At 38.2% G+C, this 25,772-nt stretch overlaps 2 protein-coding genes across 2 annotated transcripts; both read right to left on the reverse strand.

Annotated features, from left to right (window-relative positions):
- Positions 1-290: 290 nt before the first annotated feature.
- Positions 291-23,129, reverse strand: CENPH (centromere protein H). Its single transcript, XM_077773546.1, has 9 exons — positions 22,903-23,129; positions 15,906-15,961; positions 10,366-10,414; positions 9,675-9,749; positions 8,237-8,293; positions 5,457-5,520; positions 5,079-5,130; positions 3,521-3,684; positions 291-1,406 (listed from the first exon to the last, which is right to left on the reverse strand). Exons 1-9 carry the CDS (start codon positions 23,034-23,036, stop codon positions 1,314-1,316), a joined length of 744 nt encoding a protein of 247 aa, XP_077629672.1. The 5' UTR covers positions 23,037-23,129; the 3' UTR covers positions 291-1,313.
- LOC144239478 (thioredoxin-dependent peroxide reductase, mitochondrial) lies at positions 11,171-12,385 on the reverse strand. Its single transcript, XM_077773545.1, has one exon. The coding sequence runs from the start codon at positions 12,382-12,384 to the stop codon at positions 11,611-11,613; it is 774 nt and encodes a 257-aa protein (XP_077629671.1). The 5' UTR covers position 12,385; the 3' UTR covers positions 11,171-11,610.
- Positions 23,130-25,772: the final 2,643 nt, after the last annotated feature.

A 25,772-nucleotide genomic window follows, 5' to 3' on the forward strand; every position in this document is an offset into this window, starting at 1 on the left:
ACTCATCCCCCCCCTCTCAAAAATAACCATTAAAACAAAAAATTTTTTAAAAAGTCACACTTGGGGCACCTGGGTGGCTCAGTAGTTTGAACATCTGATTTTGGCTCATGTCATGATCCCAGTTTGTAGAATAGAGCCGTGTCAGGTTCCATGCTGACAGTGCGGAACCTGCTTGGGTCTCTCTCTCTCTCTCTGCCCCTCCCCTGTTTGCTTCTCTCACAAAAATAAATAATGTTTTGTGTGTGTGTGTGTTTTTAAATAAAAAGTCACAATTACTCTACAACAATCACAAGAGTTAGCACTTTGGATATATTTTTCTGTTTTATTTTTCCAAGGTGAGGTGCTGTATTTGGATCTCTATTTAAAGATGTTGATGGGGTGTGGGGGACTGGGGGAGATGTTGCTCACAGGGCACAAACATGCATTTAGAAGATGGGTAAGTTTTTGGAAATCTAACACACAACATTGTGACTATAATTAACAATATTATATGCTTCAAAGTTGCTAAGAGACTAGATCTTAAATGTTCTCACCATAGAAAAAAGAAATAATTATGTAACATGATGAAGATGTTAGCTAATGCCATGGTGGTCAAATCAGCCCCCTGTATACCTTAAACTTACACAGTGTTTTGTCAATTTTATCTATGTATTAAGAGAGAAAAAAGAATCTGTGGGGAGATAAATATGAGATTTATCTGAATAAAATACAACTTATTGTTGTAGATATCCTTTTCTAATATTTCTAATATTTTAGTTGACTGACAAATGCACAGAAATATTCCAAATGATGGCAGTTGGGAGGATGGGTTAAATGAGTGATGAGTACTGAAGTGGGCACTTGTTGTGATGAACACTGGATGCTGTATGTAAATGATAAATCATTAAATTTTACTCCTGAAACTAATATTACACTGTGTGCTAACTAACTAGGATTTAAATAAAAACTTGAGACTATGGAGGGAGGGAGGGAGGGAGGGAAGGAAGGAAGGAAGGAAGAAAGGAAGGAAGGAAGGAAGGAATTCCAAGTGAGGGTTGGGATTGCCAGGAATGTTGTAAAAAAAGTCCATATTCTGTGGAAAGCTAGATTAGATGTCTTTTGGGAACCTTGCAAGGCTAAAATCTTCAGATTCTTTTGGAGTATGCCAGTCACTTTAATTATCATATTTAAAACAATAGATTCCATGTTATAGTGTTAAGCTACAAAAAATTTGCAGTATTAAAATACTTTCAAAAACATTAAAAAAATTACTTGATATATGCTATTTAAATAATATATGAAAGATGGAACAAAAAATAACAGCAGAATTCTTATTACATCATGGTGAGATTCTTCTCAAGCTGTAGAACAATTTCCTTAAGTGCAGAATCCTCTGCCCAGTTGGCTTTACTTCCTAAAATGAGGTTCTGTAATTAAAAAAAAAAAAAAAAAAGTTTTTTTATATTAAAGTTCTAAGTATTTTTAAAAATTTAACAAGATTTAGGGGCGCCTGGGTGGCTTAGTCGGTTAAGCGTCCGACTTTCGCTTAGGTCATGATCTCGCGGTTCGTGGGTTCGAGCCCCGCGTCGGGCTCTGTGCTGACAGCCAGCTCAGAGCCTGGAGCCTATTTCAGAGTCTGTATCTCCCTCTCTCTCTGACCCTCCCCTGCTCACGCTGTCTCTCTCTCTCTCTCTCTCTCTCCTAGAAATAAATAAATAAAAATATTTAAAAAAAATTTTAACAAGATTTAAAAAAATCCTTTTACTGATGTTATGAAATATGTACCAAACCAGGTGTGAGCATTTACTCTATGAAAAAATACATTCTTGTACACATACTCATTTCCACTTTCAGTAAGACTCTGGCCTCGATCCCCATAATGCTAAGGAATATTTACAAGGTTTATAACAATTTTTTCTGCTTTATCAGTTTCTGTGGATAGTTTTTACTTGTTAAGAATTTTTGTAATGGTAGTCTACTTTAAAGAAAAAGACTGCATCTCTAATTTAGAGTTATTTTGCACTTTTCCAGTGAAAAATGGTTAAGCATAAACTGGTATGCCCTATTGATTATTTTAAAACTATGGCTCAATGACAGCAAGTTACCGATTGAAATTCTGTTAAAACATTTTAGAATCTAAGTGTTAAATTATTAGGTACAAAAATATTTAAAACTTGGCCTATCTATAGCATTTTTGTGCCTTTAGGCTAAGGTTTATAAATCCAATTAAATTACAAAGGTAAGTGGAAGTAAGCATTCAAATATGACTAAACCCATTAGGGGCAGGAGCTCCTAAGGTAGCCAAAGTTATGTTCTGCTTAACAAATCAATGATTTCATTAAATAAGACTTAACTAAGAGTATATGAATAAAAATTTTAAAAGGCAAAATAATAGAAGTCTCAAAGCAATAGGAACATGTAGCAAAGAAAATTAAAATAATCCTGTCCTTACGAGGCAATCCTCCACTTGAGGATAGCCTAGGGGACTTCCTTAACTCCTAATTGAGTAACCAACTATTACTAAAAAGTAGGTTTAAGATCTGAGGACAAATTTCTTATGGTCAGATATAAGAACTCATATTCTACAAGGATATGGCTTACAATAAGAAGCATTTGCTTTGACACATAATAGGCAGTTTAAACTGTGTACCTTCATAATTGAAAAATGATAATTTAAGCCATTTCATCTCAACAATTCTGAGATATTTCATAATTCAAAAGTAATGAAAACCCTCTAGAATAAAGGCACACATAAAATTTAAGAGGTGAAAAGAAATTTAAAGGTGGCATAATAACTACCAGCATTTATTGATAAAGTATTATTGATAATTTAGAGACATTATCCTAAACAGATTAATATGAATTATCTTTAGTTTTCATAACCTCTCTTTCTAAACAGAGAAACTGATGTTTAAAAACCTTAAATAATTTGCTCAAGGTCTGCAACTATTAAGCTGCAGTCATAATCATAATTCTAGATTCCCATCACCCCAATCCATGTTTTCCCCATTCTCACAAGTTCGAGTCTAATGATTTCCACCACTATACCATTCTGCATCCACAGAGCTGCTAAAATCATTCCACTAATAAATGCCTAAGATCTAACCGTAATAAAAAAATCAAAGGCTTAAATATTAAATACACATAAATTCCAAATATATGTAAGCAGACTAATATTTAGTATTAAGTTCATGACTTTTTCAGATCAAAGACTAACTGAAAGCTAATCTGAAAATAAGAGAGTCAATCATTTTTAAAAAGTTCTTTACCTGGGTGCCTGGGTGGCTCAGGTGGTTAAGCGGCCGACTTTGGCTCAGATCATGATCTCATAGTTCATGGGTTCGAGCCCCGAGTCAGGCTCTGTGCTGACAGTAGTTCAGAGCCTGGAGCCTGCTTCAGATTCTGTGTCTCCCTCTCTCTCTGACCCTCCCCTGCTCACGCCCTCTCTCTCAGAAATAAATAAAAAACATTAAAAAAAATTTTTTTTAAATAAATAAAAAGTTCTTTACCTGCTCTCTTAATTTACATAAATGTTACTTACCTGGAACATATGTTGAATGACTGTAGTAATTTGTATCTCCATCTGTAGGTTTTGTTTTATGGCCTTTATCTTGTCTGAATTTTCCATAAGAGCCAAATCATCTTTCTGTTTGTTCTTTTCAGTCTGTATTTCTAAAAGCTTACTTTCTGAAGCTTGTTTTAATTCTAATAGGTTAAAAATGAAAACAAAAAAACACTACATATAACAACTACAAACAAGAATCCTGAAAAACCATGAAGCAGAACAGTTCCTGATGATTTCAGTCAAGAGAAAGTATGTAATAAGCACCGTTTTAGGGTGCAGTGCCATTTTGATCTGAAAATGACTTTTGTGGTGCAAAATACCAATATTTTAATTTTACACTAGCAATGTCCTCCATGAAAGGTTCACGGTATGTCTGTATTACAATGATGGGTGTCTACATATATTTGAAGTGGCATCATGTTAAAGAGAACTTATACTGGGCTGCCAAAAGAACAGACAGAGATATATCTAAGGAAATATTTTTTCCTCCTTTATTTATATAAATAACAATTCAGTAAGATAAATTTTCCACGAACAGATTCTCTTCTCCAGAGATAAAAACATCATCAACCATTTAGTGTAGTTCCTGAAATGTTCTAAGAATTAAACAATTTGAAAACATAAATGGGTGTGTCCCAGGAGCTTGGTTCCTTGACATTAATGGATCAAAAGTAGGTTGGAATTCAATAGAAAAACCATTAAACATTCAAAGGATGATTAGATCAGATGACCAAGGCTACTTCTGACCCTGGGATTCCTTACAAACATACAAATCTGTTATATTTATTTATTTTTTAATTAAAAAAATTTTTTTTTATTTTAAATGTTTTATTTATTTATTTATTATTATTTTTTTTAATTTTTTTTTTATTTATTTCTAGGAGAGAGAGAGAGACAGTGTGAACAGGGGAGGGTCAGAGAGAGAGGGAGACACAGACTGTGAAACAGGCTCCAGGCTCTGAGCTGGCNAATTTATTTTATATACAGTTTATATTTTATATATATTTTATATATGTATTTTATATATAATTTAATTTATATATAGAGAGAGGGGGGTGGCTGGGGCGGGGGAGAGAGAAAGAGAGAGAGAGTGAAACCCAAGCTCTGTGCTGACAGCACAGAGCCTGATGCAGGGCTTGAATTCATGAAACCGTGAGATCATAACCAAGAGTCAGACACATAACTGACTGAGCCACCCAGGCACCCCTTAATACTACTTCTAAAAATGCCATGTGTAGAAGCACCTGACATGTACAGGCTCAATTGGTTGAGCATCCAACTTTGAATCATGATCTTGAGGTTCCAGAGTTCGAGCCCTGCATCAGGTTCTGCAATGACAGCTCAGAGCCTAGAGCTTCTTTGGATTCTCTGTCCTCTCTCTATCTACCCTTCTCTCCTCTATTTGCACAAGCTCTCTCTCTCTTTCTCAAAAATAAATAAATTTTAAAATATTTTTAAAATGCCATACATGAAATTATGTAAGTGAAAATGTTTTCTACAAAAAACCAAAACCCAAACAAACAGTTGTACATACGTAATCTCTTCTTTCTAACATCAAGCAGTTTTTCCTCCAAATCCCAAGATTCCTGTTATTAGAAATAAAGATTAAGGCACATTACCTAAGAAAAAAACTGTAACACATAACTGAATTTTATCTATTAGTTCTCGTTTTCCAAACCTCCCATTCTCAATCCCTTTATTTCCATACAGAAGAGAGACAAAGGACAGTAGCTTAAATTATAAGTAGATAATCAGCCACAGTGTCAGAAATAACTGAGTTATGAAAAAGACACTTAAAGACAGTGAATTCCAATCATACCAGTAACCTCTGGGAAATCCTATATACACAATATAGTTGCAGCAACAAGTTACTGAAATCAAAGAATGTGTAAAGAACCCAATATGCAGTTACCTGGTGTGATTTCATTATTAATTTGTTTAGATTTAATATGTGTTTCATGTTATCCATGAGCACACTGAAAAGGAATAAAAACTATAACTTGTTAACCTTAATTAAAAATAAAAAATTTCATTAATGAACACATCAATTACTACGGATTCCCATTCATGAAATTTACTGTATACTTGAATAGAAACTCATCACTTAACAAAATAAACCTGGAAAAGTTTGATGTAAACTAAACTTGTGTTTAAAATTAGAGATGCAGGGGCTCCTAGGTGGCTCAGTCAGGTTTCTGACATTTGGTTTTCGGCTAAGGTAATGATCCTGCAGTTCATGGGTTTGAGCCCCATGTTGAGCTCCATGCTGGGTTTGGAGCCTGCTTGGATATTCTCCCTCTCTCTCTGTACCAACACTCCGGCTGCTCACTCGCTCTCAAAATAAACTTTAAAAAAATCAGAGATGCAAAAAAATAAAAACAATAAAATTAGAGATGCATTTCCCTAGAAAAATCCATAATCACAGACCAAAAGATACGAAACTGAAACATGTAGTAATGTTTCTAAAAATCTCCTATTTGGGAGAAAAAGCCCCAATAACTTGCTAATAGGCTGCTTTTTTAAAAAAAAAATACACTTAATTTTTTAGAGCAGTTTGAGGCTGACAGCAAAACTGAATGGAAGGTACCCATATGTGCCCAAACCGACACATGCACAGCCTCTTTGACTATCAACATCCCCCAGGAGAAAAGGTCTGTTCATCACAATAGATCTACATTTACCACATCATTATCATCCAAAGCTGATAGTTTCCATTACAGTTCACTCTTGGTCCTGTACATTCTATGGGTTTGACAAATGTATAAAGACAATTATCTGCCATTAAGCATCAATAAGAATACTTTCACTGAATAAGGTGTTTTTTTTTACCCTCATGTCTTCAACAAAAACCTGTGCTAGGCTCCAGGAATGTAGAACAGAGTAAAACACAAAGAGGAAAAAAATCTGTTGAAAGAGATAAATCAATCCACAACTACAGTACGGTTTTATCAGAACCAGTAATAAATATGAACCGCTGAAAGAGTTGTGCACAGAGTACAACAAGGGAAACCCTGGAATCTTAAAGGGCATGAAGTAATTACCTAGATCAACTAGTTTGGTATGGCTGGAGCCAAAGGGTATGACATAAGACTGGGTAAGAACAATGGTTCTTATACTTCAAAGTGCCACAATCCTTTGGAAGGATGTTAAATGTGGATTTCCAGGTCACCCCCACCACCCTCATGAACTGAGCCGAAGTCGGACACTTAACTGACTAAGCCACCCAGGTGCTCCTAACTCAAGAATGTTTAAAGCTCTCCTTTTAGGGTACCTGGGTGGCTCAGTCAGTTAAGCATACAACTTCGGCTCAGGTCATGATCTCACAGTTCGTGGGTTCGAGCCCTGCAATGGGCTCTGTGCTGCCAGCTCAGAGCCTGGAGCCTGTTTCAGATTCTGTGACTCCCTCTCTCTCTGACCCTTCCCTGCTTATGCTGTCTCCCTCCCTCTCTCTCTCTCAGAAATAAAAACATTAGAAAAAAAATGTAAAGCTCTCCTTTTGAGGAGGAGTTTGTTAGAGGGCCTAAATTCAGATTTTAGGATTTATGGAATCCTGGAGTTAAATAGCATATGGGGAGAATGCAGTACCAGTCTGAACTAAGACACCCAAAAAGGGGAAGTGCTCAAATGTATCTCGGCACTTTTATGGTGCTGAATGTAGGGGATCTTTTATCACAAGATTTTTGGAACAGGTAAGGCCTCTGAGGCCAAACACACAGGACAATATCATAGAGAACCTTGACTGCCAAAGTTTTGTTGTTGTTGTTTTTTAATTTTTTTTTTTTNTTTTTATTTTATATTCCTTCACAAATAGTTTAACACACACAAACTCATTTCTGCCAATGAAAAATGAAGCATATAATTCCTATCTCATTGTGTTATTGGATTAAATGACCTAACCCTGTTCCTGTTTTATACTAAACACTGAACAAAAATTAACTTTCAAAATCTTCCTTCAAATTTTCAGATTTTCTGGCTAAAAGTCTCCATTGTTTCTTAGGGCTACAAAACAAAAAATTATTGGCAGGACTATAAAAATTATAATGCTGAGGGGCGCCTGGGTGGCTCAGTTGGCTAAATGTCCAACTTTAGCTCAGGTCATGATCTGGTGGTCCATGGGTTTGAGCCCTGCATCAGTTTCTGTGCTGGCAGCTCAGAGCCTGGAGCCTGGTTCAGATTCTGTGTCTCCCTCTCTATCTGCCCCTCTCCTGCTCATGCTCGGTCTCTCCCTGTCTCAAAAATAAAACAAAATAAATGAATAAACAAATAAATAAAAACAAAAAACAAAAAACAAAATTATAATGCTGAAGAAGGCACAGAAAAATTCCATCACTTTTCTTATTCCCCAGATAAAAGTGGTTGGCATTGATGGTGAATTTTTAAAAATATCACAAAACCAGGTGCCTAGGTGGCTCAGTCAGTTAAGCATCCAACTTCAGTTGAGGTCGTGATCTCATGGTTTGTGAGTTCGAGCCCCACATGGGGCTCTCTGATGTCCGCACAGAGCCTGCCTTGGATCATCTGCCTCCCTCTGTCTCTGCACCACGCCCCTCCTGTTCTCTTTCTCTCAAAAAAAAAAAAAAAAAAAAAAATCTTAAAAAATATTTTTTCCCACAAAACTAAAGTCATTATGCCAATTTCCCTTCTTATTCTCATTCTTAACAAATCCAGAATAAAAAGAAAAAACAAACGTACCTAGTCTGGGGGTTAATTTTCTCCAGGTTTCTTTTAAGTGCAATTGAAAGTTGCATTCTATAGTACAAGGAAAAAAGCTTGCATTATAAAACATGGATAACATTTGTAGTTAAAGAAAAAAATTAAAAATGACAAGTTAAAGATTGATTTCCTTTAAATGTAACCTAAACCAAAGTAGTTTTTAAAACACTATTGTATGGGGAATACTTTGATAAATTAAGTTACAAAAATGTAAAATAACAACATGGCTAAGGGTGTGCATTACTATGCTAGGCTTGAAATCGGCCTGAGGTTTGCTCTCCCAGCCATCCACCTTGGCACAGGGCCAGCAGGAAGCATTAAGCATTAACGCACTACAGAGATTAACACAGACAAACCTGAAATGGAGAAAGTTAGAGAATATAAAGCCATACTTGAATGTAAAGTTTAAACCATACCTACATACAAGCAAACTCCATAAATTACTTTTAAATTCAAACAGCTAATAAATAAATGATGGAAAGGCAATCAACTTACCAATATTTAAGTCATTTCCTCATTTATGTCACACACAAAAATTTGACTCATTAAAATAAGATTTCTTAATAGCTCTGAAATCATCTTGAAAAATATGATCTAGGGCACATGGCTGGCTCAGTGGGTAGAGTATGCACTCTGGAATTGGGGTCATGAATCCAAGTCTCATGTAGGGCATAGACCTTACTTAAATAAATTAAATAAAAAATATTTATTATCTATACAATGAGCCAGCTTCTGAGAAGAAGGAAAAATGTTCACTGCTGGAAATGATTAAGAGAACTTTAACTACTTTTCAACTAAATGTATAAGAAATTCATCTGGGAAGGCCAGAAATATAAGGAAACAATTTTAAAAGTCATTCAACTTAAGTGAGATTATTAATTCAGATCACAAGTCTACAAGGTATTATGTTTGCCTTATTAACAGCTATTTACCAACACTTACCTCAAAGCTTAAGACATAGTAAGCACTCAAATATTTGTTAAATGAATTTTAAAATAGAGATGCAAAACCTATATTAAAAATATACTTAGGGGTGCCTGGGTGGCTCATCAGTTAAGCGTCCAAGATTTTTGGCTCAGGTCATGATCTCAGGGTTTGTGAGTTTGAGCCCCACTTCAGGCTCTGTGCTGTCAGNTGGAATCCAGTAATCATTTGAAAGATTGAATGGTATTTAAGCTCACCCTTCTATTTCCTTGACTGACATTTCCTTATTAACTAACTCTTATATAACTACTTCAAATGAAGGTATTAATGAATGTTAACTTTTCTCTCAGGGCTCCAAATTTGCGTGACCATTATCTAATGATCATTTTACTTGAGACTAATAATTTAGACTAGTTAAAATATTCCCTTTACCTCAAATCATAACCAGTTTGCATTCAGTTCACAATGTGTATACCTAAAATGTAATAATTACCTGTCTAATGCAAGCTTTTTCATTTCAAAAGCAGTTTTCACCTCTTCAATTTCATTTTCCAGGTCTTCAATTTTACTATCAAAGAAGCATGACCAAAAGAATTTCAGGGATATATAAAAAAAAAAAATTCACGGTTAGAATAAATATATAAAGTAAACCTTTGAAAAAAGTAAAATGACTCTGTCTCAATGAAAGTATTCTACAGGCCCCCACATTGATACATTTATAGATTTGGTAAACAGATACTTCTGAGACACCATACTCATTATTTTGTGAAAGGGGAATCCAAAAGTGCTAACAGGATCACTAATGTAATATGAGAACATACCCTAGATCAACAACTTCTCAGTACATGCATGAAAAATTATTTGGGAAAATAAAGAAAAGGAAAAAGGAAGATAATGGTGTAAGATGGATAATAGTATCAAATCTTAGTAAAAAACACAAAATTGAGGGGCGCCTGGGTGGCTCAGTTGGTTAAGCCTCCAACTCTTGGTTTCAGCTCAGGCCCTGATCTCATGGGTTGTGGGATCGAACCCCACATTGGGCTCTACGCTGACAGCGTGGAGCTTCTGTGGGATTCTCTCTCCTTTTCCCTCTCTCTGCCCCAATCCTGCTTGCACTCTCCCTCTCTCTCAAAATAAATAAATATTTTTTTTAAAAAAACAAAAAATTTAAAAATATAACATACGCTTCAATTTGCTTATCTTGCATGATTTGTTCCGGAGTTTTTTCTTCACCTATAAATAAATAATTTTTCAAGTTAGTAACAGGTTAGAAGAGTGCTGTTCAGGGACCCTGGGTGGCTCAGTTGGTTGAGCATCTGATTCTTGATTTAGGCTCAATTCATGATCCCAGGGTTTGGGATCAAACTCTGCATTTAACTCCACTCTGAGCATGGAAACTACTTGGGATTTTCTCTTTCTGCCCCTCTTCCCTGCTTGCTCACTCTCTAAACAAATAACCAAAAAGATTCTCTTTCCTTCTGCCTCTCAGAAATATAATGTAAGCCACACACTCAAACCAAAAATTTAATTCTTTTTTTTTAAAGTAGGCTCCACGCTGGGCATGGACTTGGAATTCATGAACATGGGGCTTGAACTCATGACCCTGAGATCAAGACCTAATTTGAGTTCAAGAGTCAGATGTTAACTTACTGAGCCACCCAAGTGTTCCACTCCCCAAACTTATTCTTTTTTTTTTTTTTTTAAATATGTTTATTATGTACTTTACATTGAGCACTTCAGAAAAGGATTATAATGATTTCAAATGCAATTCCTGGATTCAACAAACACCCTTTATAGTTACGGCCAATCAATGTCTAGAATATTTGTGGACACTATGTCAGCTAACAAATAGAGTAACTTTTAATCTCAGAGATGAGAAACATGCATGATCACTTAAGTCGTTTGTCACCGTGTTTTAAAAAAACATTGAGATTTGTTTCAAGTACACATACATCCACTGCAAGAATTAAAGCACTCTATTGATGTTAACACCTTCAAACTATGATCTTTGTTACTTGAAAAGAGAATTCAGTTTAGTACAAAGAAATCCAAGAAGAAAATTTCAGGACCCTTGATCAGAAGCTTTCGGAGCTTGTTAGACTTCTCCACTGCACACAGAGGTTCAAGTAAGGCTGAGAGAGAAGAGGATTTACTCTTCCCATTGAAGACACAATCCAAGGAATAGGTGAACTAGCAAATTCTATAAACTAGCTAGCTACCAACAGGTTACCAATAAAGGACGCTCTGTGTGAGTACATGTAAAAGCCTTAGCCAATGTTACAAAAGGAAAACACTGAGTATTATTTATGAATACAAACATAATTGGTTTTTTCTCTTCTATAAATAATCATCTTTGAAATGCTAATAGATGAGTTCCAACTGTGATTCTTTTCTGATGGGAGGAGCTGCAGGTACACGGGGTGGATGATCTACTGGTTTACCTTCTCGAAGTATTCTCTGGAAGCAGTTGGATGTGGCTTGATTGTAGGAGAATCCGGGGTCCAGTTTGCTGGGCAGACTTCTCCATGGGTTTCCACAAATTGGAATGCCTTCACCAAGCAGAGGGTCTCTTCTACGCTTCGGCCCACGGGGAGATCATTGACACTCAAATGCCTGATGATTCCATTGGGGTCAATTATGAAGAGACCTCTCAGAGCAACACCAGGGCCTTCCAGCAGCACGGCATAGTCTCGGGAAATCTGTTTAGTCAAATCTGACAAGAGTGCGATGTTCATGTGGCCCAAACCGCCATTCTTCCTCGGTGTGTTTATCCAGGCGAGATGGGTGAAGTGGGAATCCACCGAAACCGCAACAACTTCACAGTTCACATCGTGAAACTCCTTGGCTTTGTCACTAAAAGCAACAATTTCTGTAGGACACACAAAGCTGAAGTCCAAAGGGTAGAAGAAAAGCACCAAATATTTCCCCTTAAAGTCATCAAGGCTTAGGTCTTTGAACTCTCCGTTGACAACGGCAGTGCCCTTAAAATAGGGCGCGTGTTGGGTGACGGCAGGAGCGTGGTGTGTGGAACTGGTGCTAAAAGCGAATTTTGCTTGGGCAGAACCAGACCACAATACATTTGTCAAGCATGTTCTTCGGGAAGCAGCAGGTCGAAGGGCTGCAGAGGCAGAGATGCCCCAAGGAATAGCACTCACATGTCGGGCAACCGAAACCCGGAGAAACCTTCCCACCGTGGCCGCCATCTCCAGCCCAAACTTATTCTTTACTAGTCTCCCAATTTCCCAAAATTTAAGTTTTAATTTCTAGTTTCCTTATTCTAAAGCAAGTAAAAATATTTCAGTATAACTTATTTAAACCCGAAAGGTCTAAAATATTTTCATTTCAACATGTAATTAATTTAAAATTACTAATGAAACATTTTACAATCTTTTCTTCTGTATTTGACATTTATAGCCCCTCTCGCAGACTAAACACATTTCAAATGTTCAATAGTCACTTGGAGCTAGCAGTTGCCATATGGGACAACAGTTTTAGAATAATGGAAAATAAAAAAGGCATAAAATATTAACATGAGCAATATCAAAAAACTCATCTGTATGTCTATATGTTAGCAACAAACAACTGGAAATTAAAAGAAAGAATTACACTGTGCAATTTCTTTCAAAAACATGAAATGATTAAGGATAAATTTAACAAAATATGTATATGACCTCTATAATGAACACTTTTAAATACTGGAAAGATACAATACATATAGGTATTAGAAGAATCAATATGGCTAATACAACAATTTCCCATATTGATCTACAGAGCCCAATCAAATGCCAAACAAAATTCTAATTCCTTTTTTTTTTTTTCCTTCTGTAGACACTGACAAGCTGAGGGCACTTGGGTGGCTCAGTTGGTTAAGCATCTGACTCTTAGTTTCAACTCAGGTCATGATCTCACAGTTCATGGGGTTTGAGCCACACATCAGGCTCTGCACTAGCAGTGTGGGGCCTGCTTAGGATTCTCTCTGTCCCCCTCTCTGTCCCTCTCCAGGTCACAATCTCTTACTCTCTCTTTTTTTCTCAAAACAAACTTTAAAAAAAAATAAAGATATTGACAAGCTGATTTTAAAAGGCATACAGAGGGGCGCCTGGGTGGCTTAGTCGGTTGGGCGTCCGACTTTCGCTTGGGTCATGATCTCACGGTTCGTGGGTTCGAGCCCCGCGTCGGGCTCTGTGCTGACTGCCAGCTCAGAGCCTGGAGCCTGTTTCAGAGTCTGTATCTCCCTCTCTCTCTGACCCTCCCCTGTTCACGCTGTCTTTCTCTATCCTAGAAATAAATAAAAATATTAAAAATAAAATAAAATAAAAGGCATACAGAAACACAAAGGACTTAGAATAGTTAACAATGTTGATAAAGAAGAACACTGGAAGTCTTATATCATTGATATCAAGATTTACTATACAGCCACAGTATTCAAGATAGTGTGGCATTATTGCAAGCACAGACAACTATCTCAAGGGAACAGAGAAAAGAGCCCAAAAATAGACCTACAAATAATCAATGGAGCAAGTAAAATCTTTCGAACAAACAAGGCTAGAAAAACTGGATTTCCAGAGGGGGAAGAAAAGAATCTTGATCCTTAGCTCACACCATACCAAAAAATTAACTCAAAAAGGATCACAGAACTGAATGTTAAATCTAAAATGCTAAGCCTTAAGGGGCGCCTGGGTGGCTTAGTCAGTTAAGCGTCCGACTTTCGCTCAGGTCATGATCTCGCGGTTCGTGGGTTCGAGCCCCGCGTCGGGCTCTGTGCTGACTGCCAGCTCAGAGCCTGGAGCCTGTTTCGGTCTGTGACTCCCTCTCTCTCTGACCCTCCCCTGCTCACGCTGTCTCTCTCTCTCTCCTAGAAATAAATAAAACATTTAAAAAAAATTTTTTTTAAAATAAATAAATTTAAAAAAAATAAAATGCTAAGCCTTGTAGAATAAAACAAAGGAGAAAATCTTTGTGACTTTGGAGTGGTCACAGGCTTCTTAGATAGGTCTTAAAGTCTATGGCCATACCACCCTGAACGTGCCTGATCTCGTCTGATCTCAGAAGCTAAGCAGGGTCGGACCTGNTATGCGCTGCCAAAGCGAGCACTTTGCTAGATATATAGGTAGATACAGAAATAGCTACATATACATGTATATGTATAGGTAGATGTATGAAAAGAAAACCTACATTTATAAACAAAGAACACAAATCCAATAAGACTAATAACCCAATTAAAAATAAGCAATGGAGGCACCTGGGTGGCTCAGTTGGTTAAGCCTCGTATTTCGGCTCAGGTCATGATCTCACGTTCATGGGTTCAAGCCCCGCATCGGGCTCTGTGCTGACAGCTCAGATTGACAGCTCAGCAGCCTGGAGCCTGCTTCGGATTCAGTGTCTCCCTCTCTCTCTGCCCCTCCCCCCTCAGGCTCTGTCTCTCTCTGTCTCAAAAATGAATAAAAACATTTAAAAATATTTTTTAAATAAGCAATGGAGGGTGGGGTGCTTGGGTGGCTCAGTCAGTTAAGTGTCTGACTCTGGCTCAGGTCATGATCTCGCAGGATCGAGCCTCACATCATGCTCTGTGCTGACAGTGAATAGCCTTGTTGAGATTCACTCTCTCTCTCTGTCCCTCTCCTACCTGCACTCTCTCTCTCTCAAAATAAATAAGTAAACTTAAAAAAATATTTTTAGAAAGCCTGGAATATCAGATTGACAATATACAAGAACCACCTTCGGATCTATGGCCTTATAAAAGATTGAGCAGAGTGTGAAAAGTTCCTAAATTGAAACATGTATGCAGGTGAAGTAAGACATCAACGTGGCCCCTCAGGTTTCCCACAATTCTTTTTTTTCCTTATAGTTTTTTAAAAGTTTATTTATTTGAAAGAGATAGAGCATGAGCAGGGAAGGGACAAAGAGAGAAAAATTGACAAAGAAAGAGAATCCCAAGTGGGCTCTGTGCGGACATTCCGCAGCAAGGCTGGAACTCATGACACTGTGAGATCATGATCTGAGCCAAAATCAAGAGTCAAATGCATAACTGACTAAGCCACCCAGGTGCCCTACTAAACTCTTAATTCAACCTAAAGTATTAACTGGTTTTATTCTTTAAGCCCCTTTCACAAAGAAAGATTCACCAAAACCTATCTTTGTAACCCAAGGGCTTACAAATCAAGTGGCAATAATGGTTATTACCTTAGGAGAGCTAACCCGTTATTTTAGTACTCTCTTGCTCCCTAAGACTTCTGCATTAATAGTTTTAAAAGATAACTTTAAATTTGTTCAATGTTTAGAATCGAAAATTGTCATTCATGTCTTGAAGCTGAAGTCCCTTCTGCCTGCCTCTCAGTCCTATATTCCAATGCTTTTCAAAGTATAGATCGTAGACCACTTGCTTAACAATCGTCTAACCTGCTAATTTAATCTCCCAGATTGTCGAAGGTAGCACAAATTCTAGGACTCCTTCCCACAGGAATCTCCCAATTCTCTGATCAACAGACCTCAAATGTCTGACATTGTTATTTAGTTTTTTCAGTCTATTTCCTGAATCCCTAACAAGTTCCTGAGGGCCGCGGTATGCCTGCTTCTTGCCTTCTTACACAGTATAGCACTATATTATGCTACCACTCCCATTTCTAAAATAAATAACTTTTTTTTTGTAAAGTTGATTTTCTTTTCTCTAGAATACTATTCATCATCAAGCTCACAAAATCTTATATGAAAACAAAATACTTACTTGCATCAACCATTGATTTATATTCCAAGAGTTGTTGTTTAGTCTGTGCTCTCAGCCTAAAATCAGATAAAGAGAAGATAAATTAATTAAGCTGATTACTAAAGTTAATTAATTAAGCAAATTAACTAAGTAAACTCTACCTCCAATATGCATCTTGAACTCATGACCAGTAGATCGAGAGTCACATCCTCTACTGACTGAGCTAGCCAGGTGCCCCAGAGAGTCATATATTTATCGACATCTTATTCATTAATATATGATAAACCAATTCATTTTTTCATAAGTTTATGCATTTAATGAATGTAAATAAACTCAGCAAGAACTCTTCTAGTTTTGCCTGATTTCATTTCAGTGGGCCTAAAGAGGGGCACCTCGGTCACTCAGTCAGTTAAGCAACCAACTCTTGATCTCAGGGTCATGAGTTCAAACCCCAGCATTGGGCTCCAAGCTGCACATGAAGCCTACTTAAGTGAAAAACAGGGCACCTAGGTGGCTCTGTCGGTTAAACCTCCAGCTTGGGCTCAGGTCATGATCTCACAGCTCATGGGTTGGAGCCCTATGTCAGGCTCCATGCTGACAGCTCAGCGGCTGGAGCCTGTTTCAGATTTTGTGTCTCCTTCTCTCTCTGTTCCTCCCCTGCTCACACTCTCTCTCTCTTTCTCAAAAATAAAGAAACATTAAAAAGTTTTTAATTAAAAATATAAAGAAAAGTATAATAAAGTGGGCATAAACAGAGTTCTGGTTCAAGATGGCAACATAGAAAAACTCTGAATTCAAGTCTACAGAACAAAACAATTACATTTTAAAAAAATTTTTCCTGTTTATTTTTGAGAGAGAGACAGACAGACAGAGTGTGAATGGGGGAGGGGCAGTGAGAGGGAGACAGAACCCAAAGCAGGCTCCAGGCTCTGAGCTGTCAGCACAGAGCCTGACGCGGCGTTCAAACTCATGAATTGTGAGATCATAACCGAAACTGAAGTCATACACTCAACCAACTGAGCTACTCAGGCACCCTATCAAATTGCATCTATTAATTATGCTATTCGTCTTGAAGAACTAAGGGCTGACTGAACAGCTACTGAATAACCAAGGATAGAGAGAACAAAAAACAACAGGAAGAGAGATGGAGACATGCTACAATTTGAAAGAATAACTAACATACACAGCTCCAGCTCCAGCCAGCCAGAAAAAGTCACCAACCACACACAATCTACATAAGGGACACCATACACAATATCACTCCTCCAAGTTTAGGAGAAGTAGCTGTTTTGCCTAATCCACAGAAACAAACACAAAAGTGAAGCAAAATGGGGAGACAGATGAATATGCTCCAAAAGAAAGAACAAGAAAAAAGCCTCAGAAAAAGAACTCAATGAAACAAACAATATGCCTGAAAAAGAATTTCAAGTAATGATCATAAAGATACTCACCAGGTTGGAGAAAAGAGAGGAAGAACTCAGTGAGACCTTCAATAAAGAGACAGAAAACATTAAAAGTAACTAATCAGAGTTAAAGATTGTAATAGCCTAAATAAAAAACACACTAGAGGGAATCAACAGTAGATTAAAGGATGCAGAAGAACATTAGTGATCTGGAAGACACAGTGATGAAAGCATGCAAACAGAACGCTAAAAGATAAAAGAAGTTTTAAAAATGCAAATAGATTAAGAAATCTTTTAGACAACATCAAGCAAAGATCCGCATTACTGGGGTCCCAGAAGAAGGGAGAGAAAGGTGTAGAAAATTTACGTAAAGAGATAACTGAAAACACAGGGAAGGAAACAGACATCCAAATCCAAAAAGCATAGAGAATTCCAAACCAGATGAACCCAGGGAGGTCCAGACATGACACATACTAATTAAAATATCAAGGGTTAAAGATAAAGAGAGGGTGCCTGGGTGGCTCAGTCAGTTAAGTGTCCAACTCTTGATTTCAGCTTAAATCACTATGTCTGTGCTATCAGCACAGAGCCTGCTTGGGATTCTCTCTCTCCCTCTCTCTCTGTCCCTCCTCTCTTCATGCTGTCTCTCTGTCTCTCTCTCTCTCTCAAAATAAACATTAAAAAAAAAGATAAAGAGAGAATTAAAAGCAGCAAAAGAAAACGTATGAGAATTAAAAACAACAAGAGAAAAATAAAAAGTACTACAAAGGAAAACCTATGAAGCTATCAGCTGATTTTTCAGAAACTTTGCAGACCACAAACAAGTGGCATGACACAGTCAAAGTGATGAAAAGAAAAAACTAACCTATACCTGTAGGGTTATCATTAAGATTTGACAGAGAGATATGGTTTCCCAAAGAAACAAAAAATAAAGAAGTTATGACCACTAAACCAGTGTTGGAAGAAATGTTAAAGTGACTTCCTTAAGTAGCAAAGAAATGGCCAAATAAGATATAAGAAAATGATGAATAAAAAGATGTAAAATATGACAAGATATACATAAAGTGTGGAAAAGGCAGTAAAAAGAGAAGAGAAGGGGGAAAGACTGTTTTCTTCTATAGTTTTTTGAGGGTTTTTTGTTTTTTTGTAGAGTATATTTGAACTTAAATGGACATCAAATTAATATGGACTGCTATTCATTTGGATGTTATATATGAACCTTATGGTAACCACAAACCCAAACCTATCATAGATATACAAAAAATAAAGAGAAAGAAGCCAAACAAAACACTACACTCATCGCTCGCAAAGAAAGAGCAAGAAAGGTCTTTTGCAGAAAAACTACAAACACACCAGAAAACAAATTTTTAAAATGGCAATACGTACACACTTATCAGTAACTACGTTAAATGTAAATGGCCCAAATTTTCCAATTAAAAGACAGAGAATGATAGAATGGATTAAAAAAACAAGACCCATCTATATGCTGCCTAAAAGAGACTCACCTCAGACCTCAAGACATATACAGACTGGAAGTGAAGGGATGGCAAAACATTCACCATGAAAATGGAAGCCTCCCCCATCCCAAAAAAGCCTATGTAGCAATACTTATACCAGACAAAATAGACTTAAAATATTTTTTAATGTTTATTCATCTTTAAGAGACAGAGAGCATGAGTTGGGGAGGAGTAGAAAGAGAGGGAGACAAAGAATCTGAAGCAGGCTCCAGGCTCTGAGCTGTCAGCACAGTTGGCTGAGTGGCTCAGTTGGTTGAGTGACCCGACTCTTGGTTTCAGCTCAGGTCATTATCTTACAGTTCGGTGGGTTTGAGCCCCACGTCTGGCTCAACACTGATAGTGCAGAGCCTGCTTGGGATTATTATCTCTCTCTCCCTCTCTCTCTGCCTCTCCCCTGCTCACACTATCTTTCTCTCTTCTCTTAATAAATAAGAATAAGCTTAAGTACATTAAAGCAAAGACTGTAACAAGAGACAAGAAAGGACATTACATAATCAGAAAGGAATCAATCCAACAAGAGGCTATAACATTTTTAGGTATCTACACACCCAACACTGGAGGACCTAAATACATAAAGAAATGTTAACATACACAACAAGAGAAACTGATGGCGATATAATAATAGTAGGGGGACTTTGACACCATACTTACATCTATGATAGATCATCCAATGGGAAAAATCAATTAGGAGACAATGTCTTTGAATGACACACTGGACCAGATGGACATAACAACATATATAAAATATTCCATTCAGAAACAATAGAAAACACATTCTTTTCAAATGCACATGGAACACACTCCAGAACAGATCATATAATAGGTCATAAAACAACTCTCAACAAACTGAAGAGGATTCAAATCATATTTTGCATCGTTTTTGACTACAATGGTATGAAATTAGAAATAAATCACAATACAAAAAAACTGGAAAAAATACAGACACATAGACACTAAACAACATGATACTAAATAACCAAAAAGTAAGTGAAGCAATCAAAGAAGAAATTAAAAAATATATATGGACACAAATAAAAATGAAAACACAATGGTCCAAAATCTTTGTGACACAGCAAAAACAGTTCTAAGAGGGAAGTATATAGCAATACAAGCCTACTTCAAGAAACAAGAAAAGACTCAAATAAACAATCTAACCTTACATCTAAAAGGAACTACAAAAAGAAGAATAAAAACTCAAGGGGAGTAGAAGAAAGGAAATAATACAGATCAGACCATAAATAAATGACACAGAAACTAAAGAAAAAAAGAAAAAGAAGAAAGAAAAAAACCCATGAGACCAAGAACTTGTTCTTTGAAAAGATAAACAAAATTGAACAACTCTTAGCTAGACTCATCAATAAAAAAGAAAAAGACCCAAATAAATAAAATCAGAATCAAGAAAAGTAAAATTGACACCACAGAAATACAAAGGATTATAAAAGCATACTATGAAAAATTATAAGCCAACAAACTGAACAATCTGTAAGAAATGGCTGAAGAAATAAGTATGGGCTACACAAAGAAGAAACAGTGAAAACCGCAAACACTGTAATGAGGTTAAAAAACACACTGTACCATTTTTTGGAGATACAAAAAATAACAAAGATACTAATCCTTGGATAGATAATTCATACAGTTTCTCCGTCGTCCTATGATTGTAGTTAATTCAAAATCAGGGGTGCCTGGGTGGCTCAGCCGGTTAAGCGGCAGACTTCCACTCAGGTCATGATCTCACGGTTCGTGGGTTTGAGCGCCACATCAGGCTCTGTGCTGAGAGCTCAGAGCCTAGAGCCTGCTTCAGATTCTTGTGAACTTCTCTCTCTGCCCTTTCCCTGCTCATGCTCTGTCTCTCAAAAATAAATAAACATTAAAAATTTTTTAAAAAAACAAAATCATACATAAAATAAGTAGAAAAGCTATAAGTAAAATGCTAACGAGTTATTAAGTTATTCTTCCAACATGTTTTACATTTACATGGTAGTTTCGTAATTCTGAAACTGCTTTGTGACTCTGAGACCTATATAAGTAGCTAAGTAACATTACTTTTTATAGTATTAGTATAATACTATACTGGCTATAGTATAGACAGAATTATAAATTTCCATGGTATAAGTTCCTTAAAGTTCCTTAAAGTTCCAAATGAAAAAAACAATTTCTTAAAGGTTAAGAAGGTAGGCTAGCATTTTAAGACACACTGTAAGAACAGTTTCCTTTTAGCTGAGATACAAAAGGTGATTTTTTTTTTTAAAGTTTATTAATTCTGAGACAGAGCGAGCAAGAGAGACCAAGCAGAAGAGAGGCCGAGAGAGGAGAGAGAGAATCCTAAGCAGAATCCCGATGCAGGACTCAAACTCAGAGCTGTGAGATCGACCTGAGCTGAATCCAAGTCAGACACTTAACCAACTAAGCCACCCAGGTGCTCCAAACGGTGATCTTTTATCTTTAATATTTTTGCACTTTATATTATGGGAATGAGGGAATTTTTAAAGTGAGGTTGTGAGGTTTATTAGTCAAGATCTTTCAACGCAGTGGTAAATCTAAAATAGTTACAACGCTTTGTGGAAGTAAAACAACACAAAAAAAATCCTTGTAGGATGGAGAACAAAATTTTTTTTTACCTGTAAAGGCCAAACAAGAAACATTTTAGCTTTGTGATTCATATGGTCTCTACTGGAGCTACTCAACTCAGACCCTGTGTAGCAGGAAAGCTCCCTTCCAACAAGCCCTTCCTTAAGGGCACTGAAATTAGACTTTCATATAATTTCGACGTGTTATTAAATTTTCCTCCAGAAAATTTTTTTTGTCCCAACTACTTAAAGACATAAAAATTAGGGGTGCCTGGGTGGCCCAGTTGTTTGGGCTTCTGACTTCGGCTCAGGTCATGATCTCATAGTTTCTGAGTTCAGCCCCCGGTAGAGATCTGTGCTGACAGCTCAGAGCTTGGAGCCTGCTTCGGATTCTGTCTCCTTCTCTCTGCCCCTCCCCCACTTGTGCTCTGTCCCTCTCGGTCTTTCAAAAATAAATAAATGTAGGGGCACCTGGGTGGCTCAGTCGGTTGGGCATCCGACTTGGGCTCAGGTCAGGATGTCAACAATCGTGGGTTCGAGCCCCGCATCAGCACAGAGCCCGGGACCTGCTTGGCATTCTGTGTCTGCCTCTCTCTCTGCTCCTGCCCCACTCACACACTCTCTGTCTCAAAAATGAATAAATGTTAAAAAAAAAAATTAAAAACAAACAAAAATAAATAAATGTAAGAAAATTTTAATAAAAAATAAATTAAAAAAAACAAAAATTATTCTTAGCTTGCCAGGTCACGCCATAACACGCAGTGGGGTGGACTGGGACCTACGCCATTGTTTGCCCACTGGATTGATATCCTTTCTCATCACATCTTCCCGTAGCAACTGTGTAGTGGAAAAAGTATAAACAGGGGTGCCTGGGTGGCTCAGTCGGTTAAGCATCAGACTTCGGCTCAGGTCATGATCTCAGGGTTTGTGGGTTCGAGCCCCGTGTCAGGCTCTGGGCTGACCGCTGAGAGCCCGGAGCCTGCTTGGGATTCTGTGTCTCCCTCTCTCTCTGCCCCTCCCTCACTTACACTCTGTCTCTCAAATATAAATAAACGATAAAAAAATTTTTTAAAAAGTCTAAACACCAATCATCCTCTTGGTAGAAAATATAACAAATGAGGCTTCTGGATTGAAAAGGGTCATAACTATATAACAAAGAGGAAAGACAACTTATTTTCAAGCAGCTGAGGCCTTAGATGCACCCGCTGGAAAATCGGGGCCCCAGGACGCGAGCGCACGAGAAAAGGGAGGAAATTACGGCTCCGAAGGCCCTAGGGGCCCTGGGATCTGGGCTAAACGCTTGTCTCTGAGTAGCTCATTGGACGCCCCCTGCATCTCTGCTAGGAAGGTGTAATCTTCCTCTCTCTCAGAAGATGAGGGAACGGGCTTACGGAGCTTAAGTGAATGACTCAATGACACAGCTACGAAGGGACCGAGTCCCAACGCGAAGCCTTCGGGACTGAGAGCAAAGGGCGGAGCTCTCCGCCACGACATCCACTTGGATCCGGCCTAGCGGGCCAGAGGGAACAACCTGAGCAGCAGGGTCAGGCGGTCCTCGGGACGTGTTTCCTGGGCGCCCGCGACGTGCGGTGGCCTGCCATCCCCGCCTCCCGCTCCCGAGTCCGGGGGCTCGGTGGCCGCTTGCTCTCCGGGTTGTATCTCCATTCTGACTGACGCGAAGAGGTACGGCTTGGGACGGGAAGATGCGGCCTTTGGAATCGATTTTCCCGCCACGAACTGGTCGCCGGGAAAGGGTCGGAGAACCGCCGCTTGCCGTCCCGCCCCTTCCGCCCCACGGACCCACCCCTTCCGTCCCGGCCTCTGGTTGCCGTGGTTACTGCTGTTTCTCTTATCCTGGCTACTCTTTGCAATCTTACAGATCACTAATAAGGAAAGTTGAACTTAATTTTTTTAATGTTTTATTTTTTTTCTGAGAGAGAGAGAGAGAGAGACAGAATGACCAGGGGAGGGTCAGACCTGAGAGAGACACATAATCCGAAACAGGCCCAAGGCTCCGAGCTAGCTGTCAGCACAGAGCCGGAGGAGGGGCTCGAACCCACCAACCGCGAGATCATGACCTGAGCCGAAGTCGGACGCTTAACCGACTGAGCCACACAGGCGCCTCAGGGAATTTGAACTTTAAGCATCAGCTCTGTCGTGTGCTGGGCCAGGAGTTGGGCTATAGCCGTTTGGGACACCCCCGGGCGCCCAGGACCTGGCTGGAAAGGAAAATCCCAACACAAATGGTCACTCATCCTTGGTGCTGGGAGTGGGGATCTTCGGGAAAGTTTTTGTTGTGTTGTTTTTTGTTTGTTTGATTGTTTTGGTTTTACCCATCTTGGTACTCCCTTTACATTCGCGGCCTTGGAAAATGGGGGTGCCCGACAGGCTGAGAAAGAGAAACACCAGAGGGTTGTTTAAATAGACTTTCCATCTGAGCTCATAATGTCCAGATCCCCGTGGCTAGACTTCAGACACAACTTAAAGCCCGCTATGAGTCAGTGTATACACTTGAACCTGAATCTTGCAGCGTGAAATTTCTCTGTCCGTAAGATTCACTCAGTCTAGTGCTCCCAAGTGCCAGCTTGTCGATTTATCAGGTTGCAATTAAACATTTTTAGCTGGGCATTGAGCAGCTAATGGAGAAAATGCGGGACGTAAACCGCTCGATTGGTTTGTAGTTTTTCATTAAGGTCGGCTTGTAAGGGACACTTAGCCTTAGTAGCACAAGCACAGCAACTTCAGACAAGAGAGCCGAGCATTCCCCTTATATAACTAGTTTCCCCTGAGTTATACTTGATCACACAGTGCTCTCTCCTTCCTCTTTATTATCAAAGCAACAGCTACGGGCTGAGGTGCAAAGGCAGGGATGTAAATACGTTAGGTTTGTCACTCCTACCCCAAGCTCCTGGAAAAACACGGTTCCCTTTCATTATTATTACTATTTTAATGTTTACTTTGAGAAGGAGAAGCAGAGAGGAAAGGGCAGAGAGAGGGGGAGACAGGATCTGAAACCTGCTCTGTGCTGACAGCAAGAGAGCCGGACGTGGGCCTGGAACTCATGAACCCTGAGATCATGACCTGAGTTGAAATTAAGAATAGGTCGCTTAACAGACTGAGCCCCCAGGCACCCCCCCACCCCCATTATTTGTTTTATACAAAAACAGTCTTGGGCTTTGGCTTTACACTGGAAGTCTTCCAGGATCTCACATCAATCTTATCCTTTTTAGTAGTTGTCTATCAGGTGTCCAAAGCCAAATTTGGGACGAAGACAATGCAGTAGTTCTCCATCTGAGTAGGAATCAGAATCATGGGGAGGACTGGTTTAAAACAGACTCCTAGGTGAATGGGGAGATGGTTGAAATAGGTGAAGGGGATTAAGAGCACAGTTATTGTGATAAACACTGAATAATGTGGAGAATTGTTGAATCACTATATTGTACACCTGAAACTAAGAACACTGTTAATTATACTGGAATTTTAAAAATTAAAAAAAAAAAAAGATTGCGTGGTGCCTCTCCCAAGTTTTGATTCTGGTTTACATTTCTAACAAAAACCCAAGTGATGTTCATGCTGCTGGTTGAGATGACACTTTGAGAAGCACTATGGTAATAGATTATAACGAAGACTTAAAAAAAATATCTATAGTAAAATAAAAAGGGACAGATATGAGTGTGGAGCTATTCTTTAGAGAATGTCTAATAATATGGAACGGATAATACAATTAGCTAACTACAATCATGTCACTCTCGTGAGATATATGTTTCAAAGTTAGTATCATGAATAATAAAACTAAGGATTGAGAACAACACTGTTGCAGCAAAGCTGTATCAGGTGGTTACCTTAACCAGATGATCGAACATGGCTATCTTCAGTAGTGTTAACAACTAATATGTAACTCCAATATGATGTATAAGTTGTACAAATGACCAATATTCTTGCCAGAATATTGCATAACCTGAACTTAACTATGAAGAAACAGACAAGAAATCTAGAGTGAGGGACATTCTACAAGGCAAACAGACTAGACCGTTCATGTCCATGCCTTGAAAAACAGAAAGCACAACTATTGTATATGGAGACAACTTAATTGGAACCTAAATTGGAAAAACATTTTGGGACAATTGAGAAAATTTGAATACACACTGCACATTACACATAGGAATTAACTTAGTGTGATAAAGATTATGATTATTTAGGAAAACGGGATTAATTCTTATGAGATGCATGACCAAGTATTTTAAGTTGACCCAATCTTGACATCTAAAATTCACTTTGAAGTGGCTCTAATATATGCAAACACATGTATATATCCCCCCACCACACACACGTACTTTTCTTTACACCTGTAGTTTAGTATTTGCCTACATAAGTACCTAGAATTTTGTCCCCTATCAGGAA

This window comes from Crocuta crocuta, unplaced genomic scaffold, assembly GCF_008692635.1.
Source record: "Crocuta crocuta isolate KB4526 unplaced genomic scaffold, BGI_CrCroc_1.0 scaffold383, whole genome shotgun sequence".
NCBI classification, from domain to species: domain Eukaryota; kingdom Metazoa; phylum Chordata; class Mammalia; order Carnivora; family Hyaenidae; genus Crocuta; species Crocuta crocuta.

Bases quoted from the DNA above. Each gene is read 5' to 3' on its own strand.
- LOC144239478 (XM_077773545.1), bottom strand. From the start codon at position 12,384: ATGGCGGCCACGGTGGGAAGGTTTCTCCGGGTTTCGGTTGCCCGACAT.
- CENPH (XM_077773546.1), bottom strand. From the start codon at position 23,036: ATGGAGATACAACCCGGAGAGCAAGCGGCCACCGAGCCCCCGGACTCG. The intron at 10,415-15,905 runs GTAAGTATTTTG...ATTTATTTATAG, and splicing joins TAAATCAATGGTTGATGCAA to GTGAAGAAAAAACTCCGGAA. The intron at 5,131-5,456 runs GTAACTGCATAT...TTCTAATAACAG, and splicing joins TAATAATGAAATCACACCAG to GAATCTTGGGATTTGGAGGA.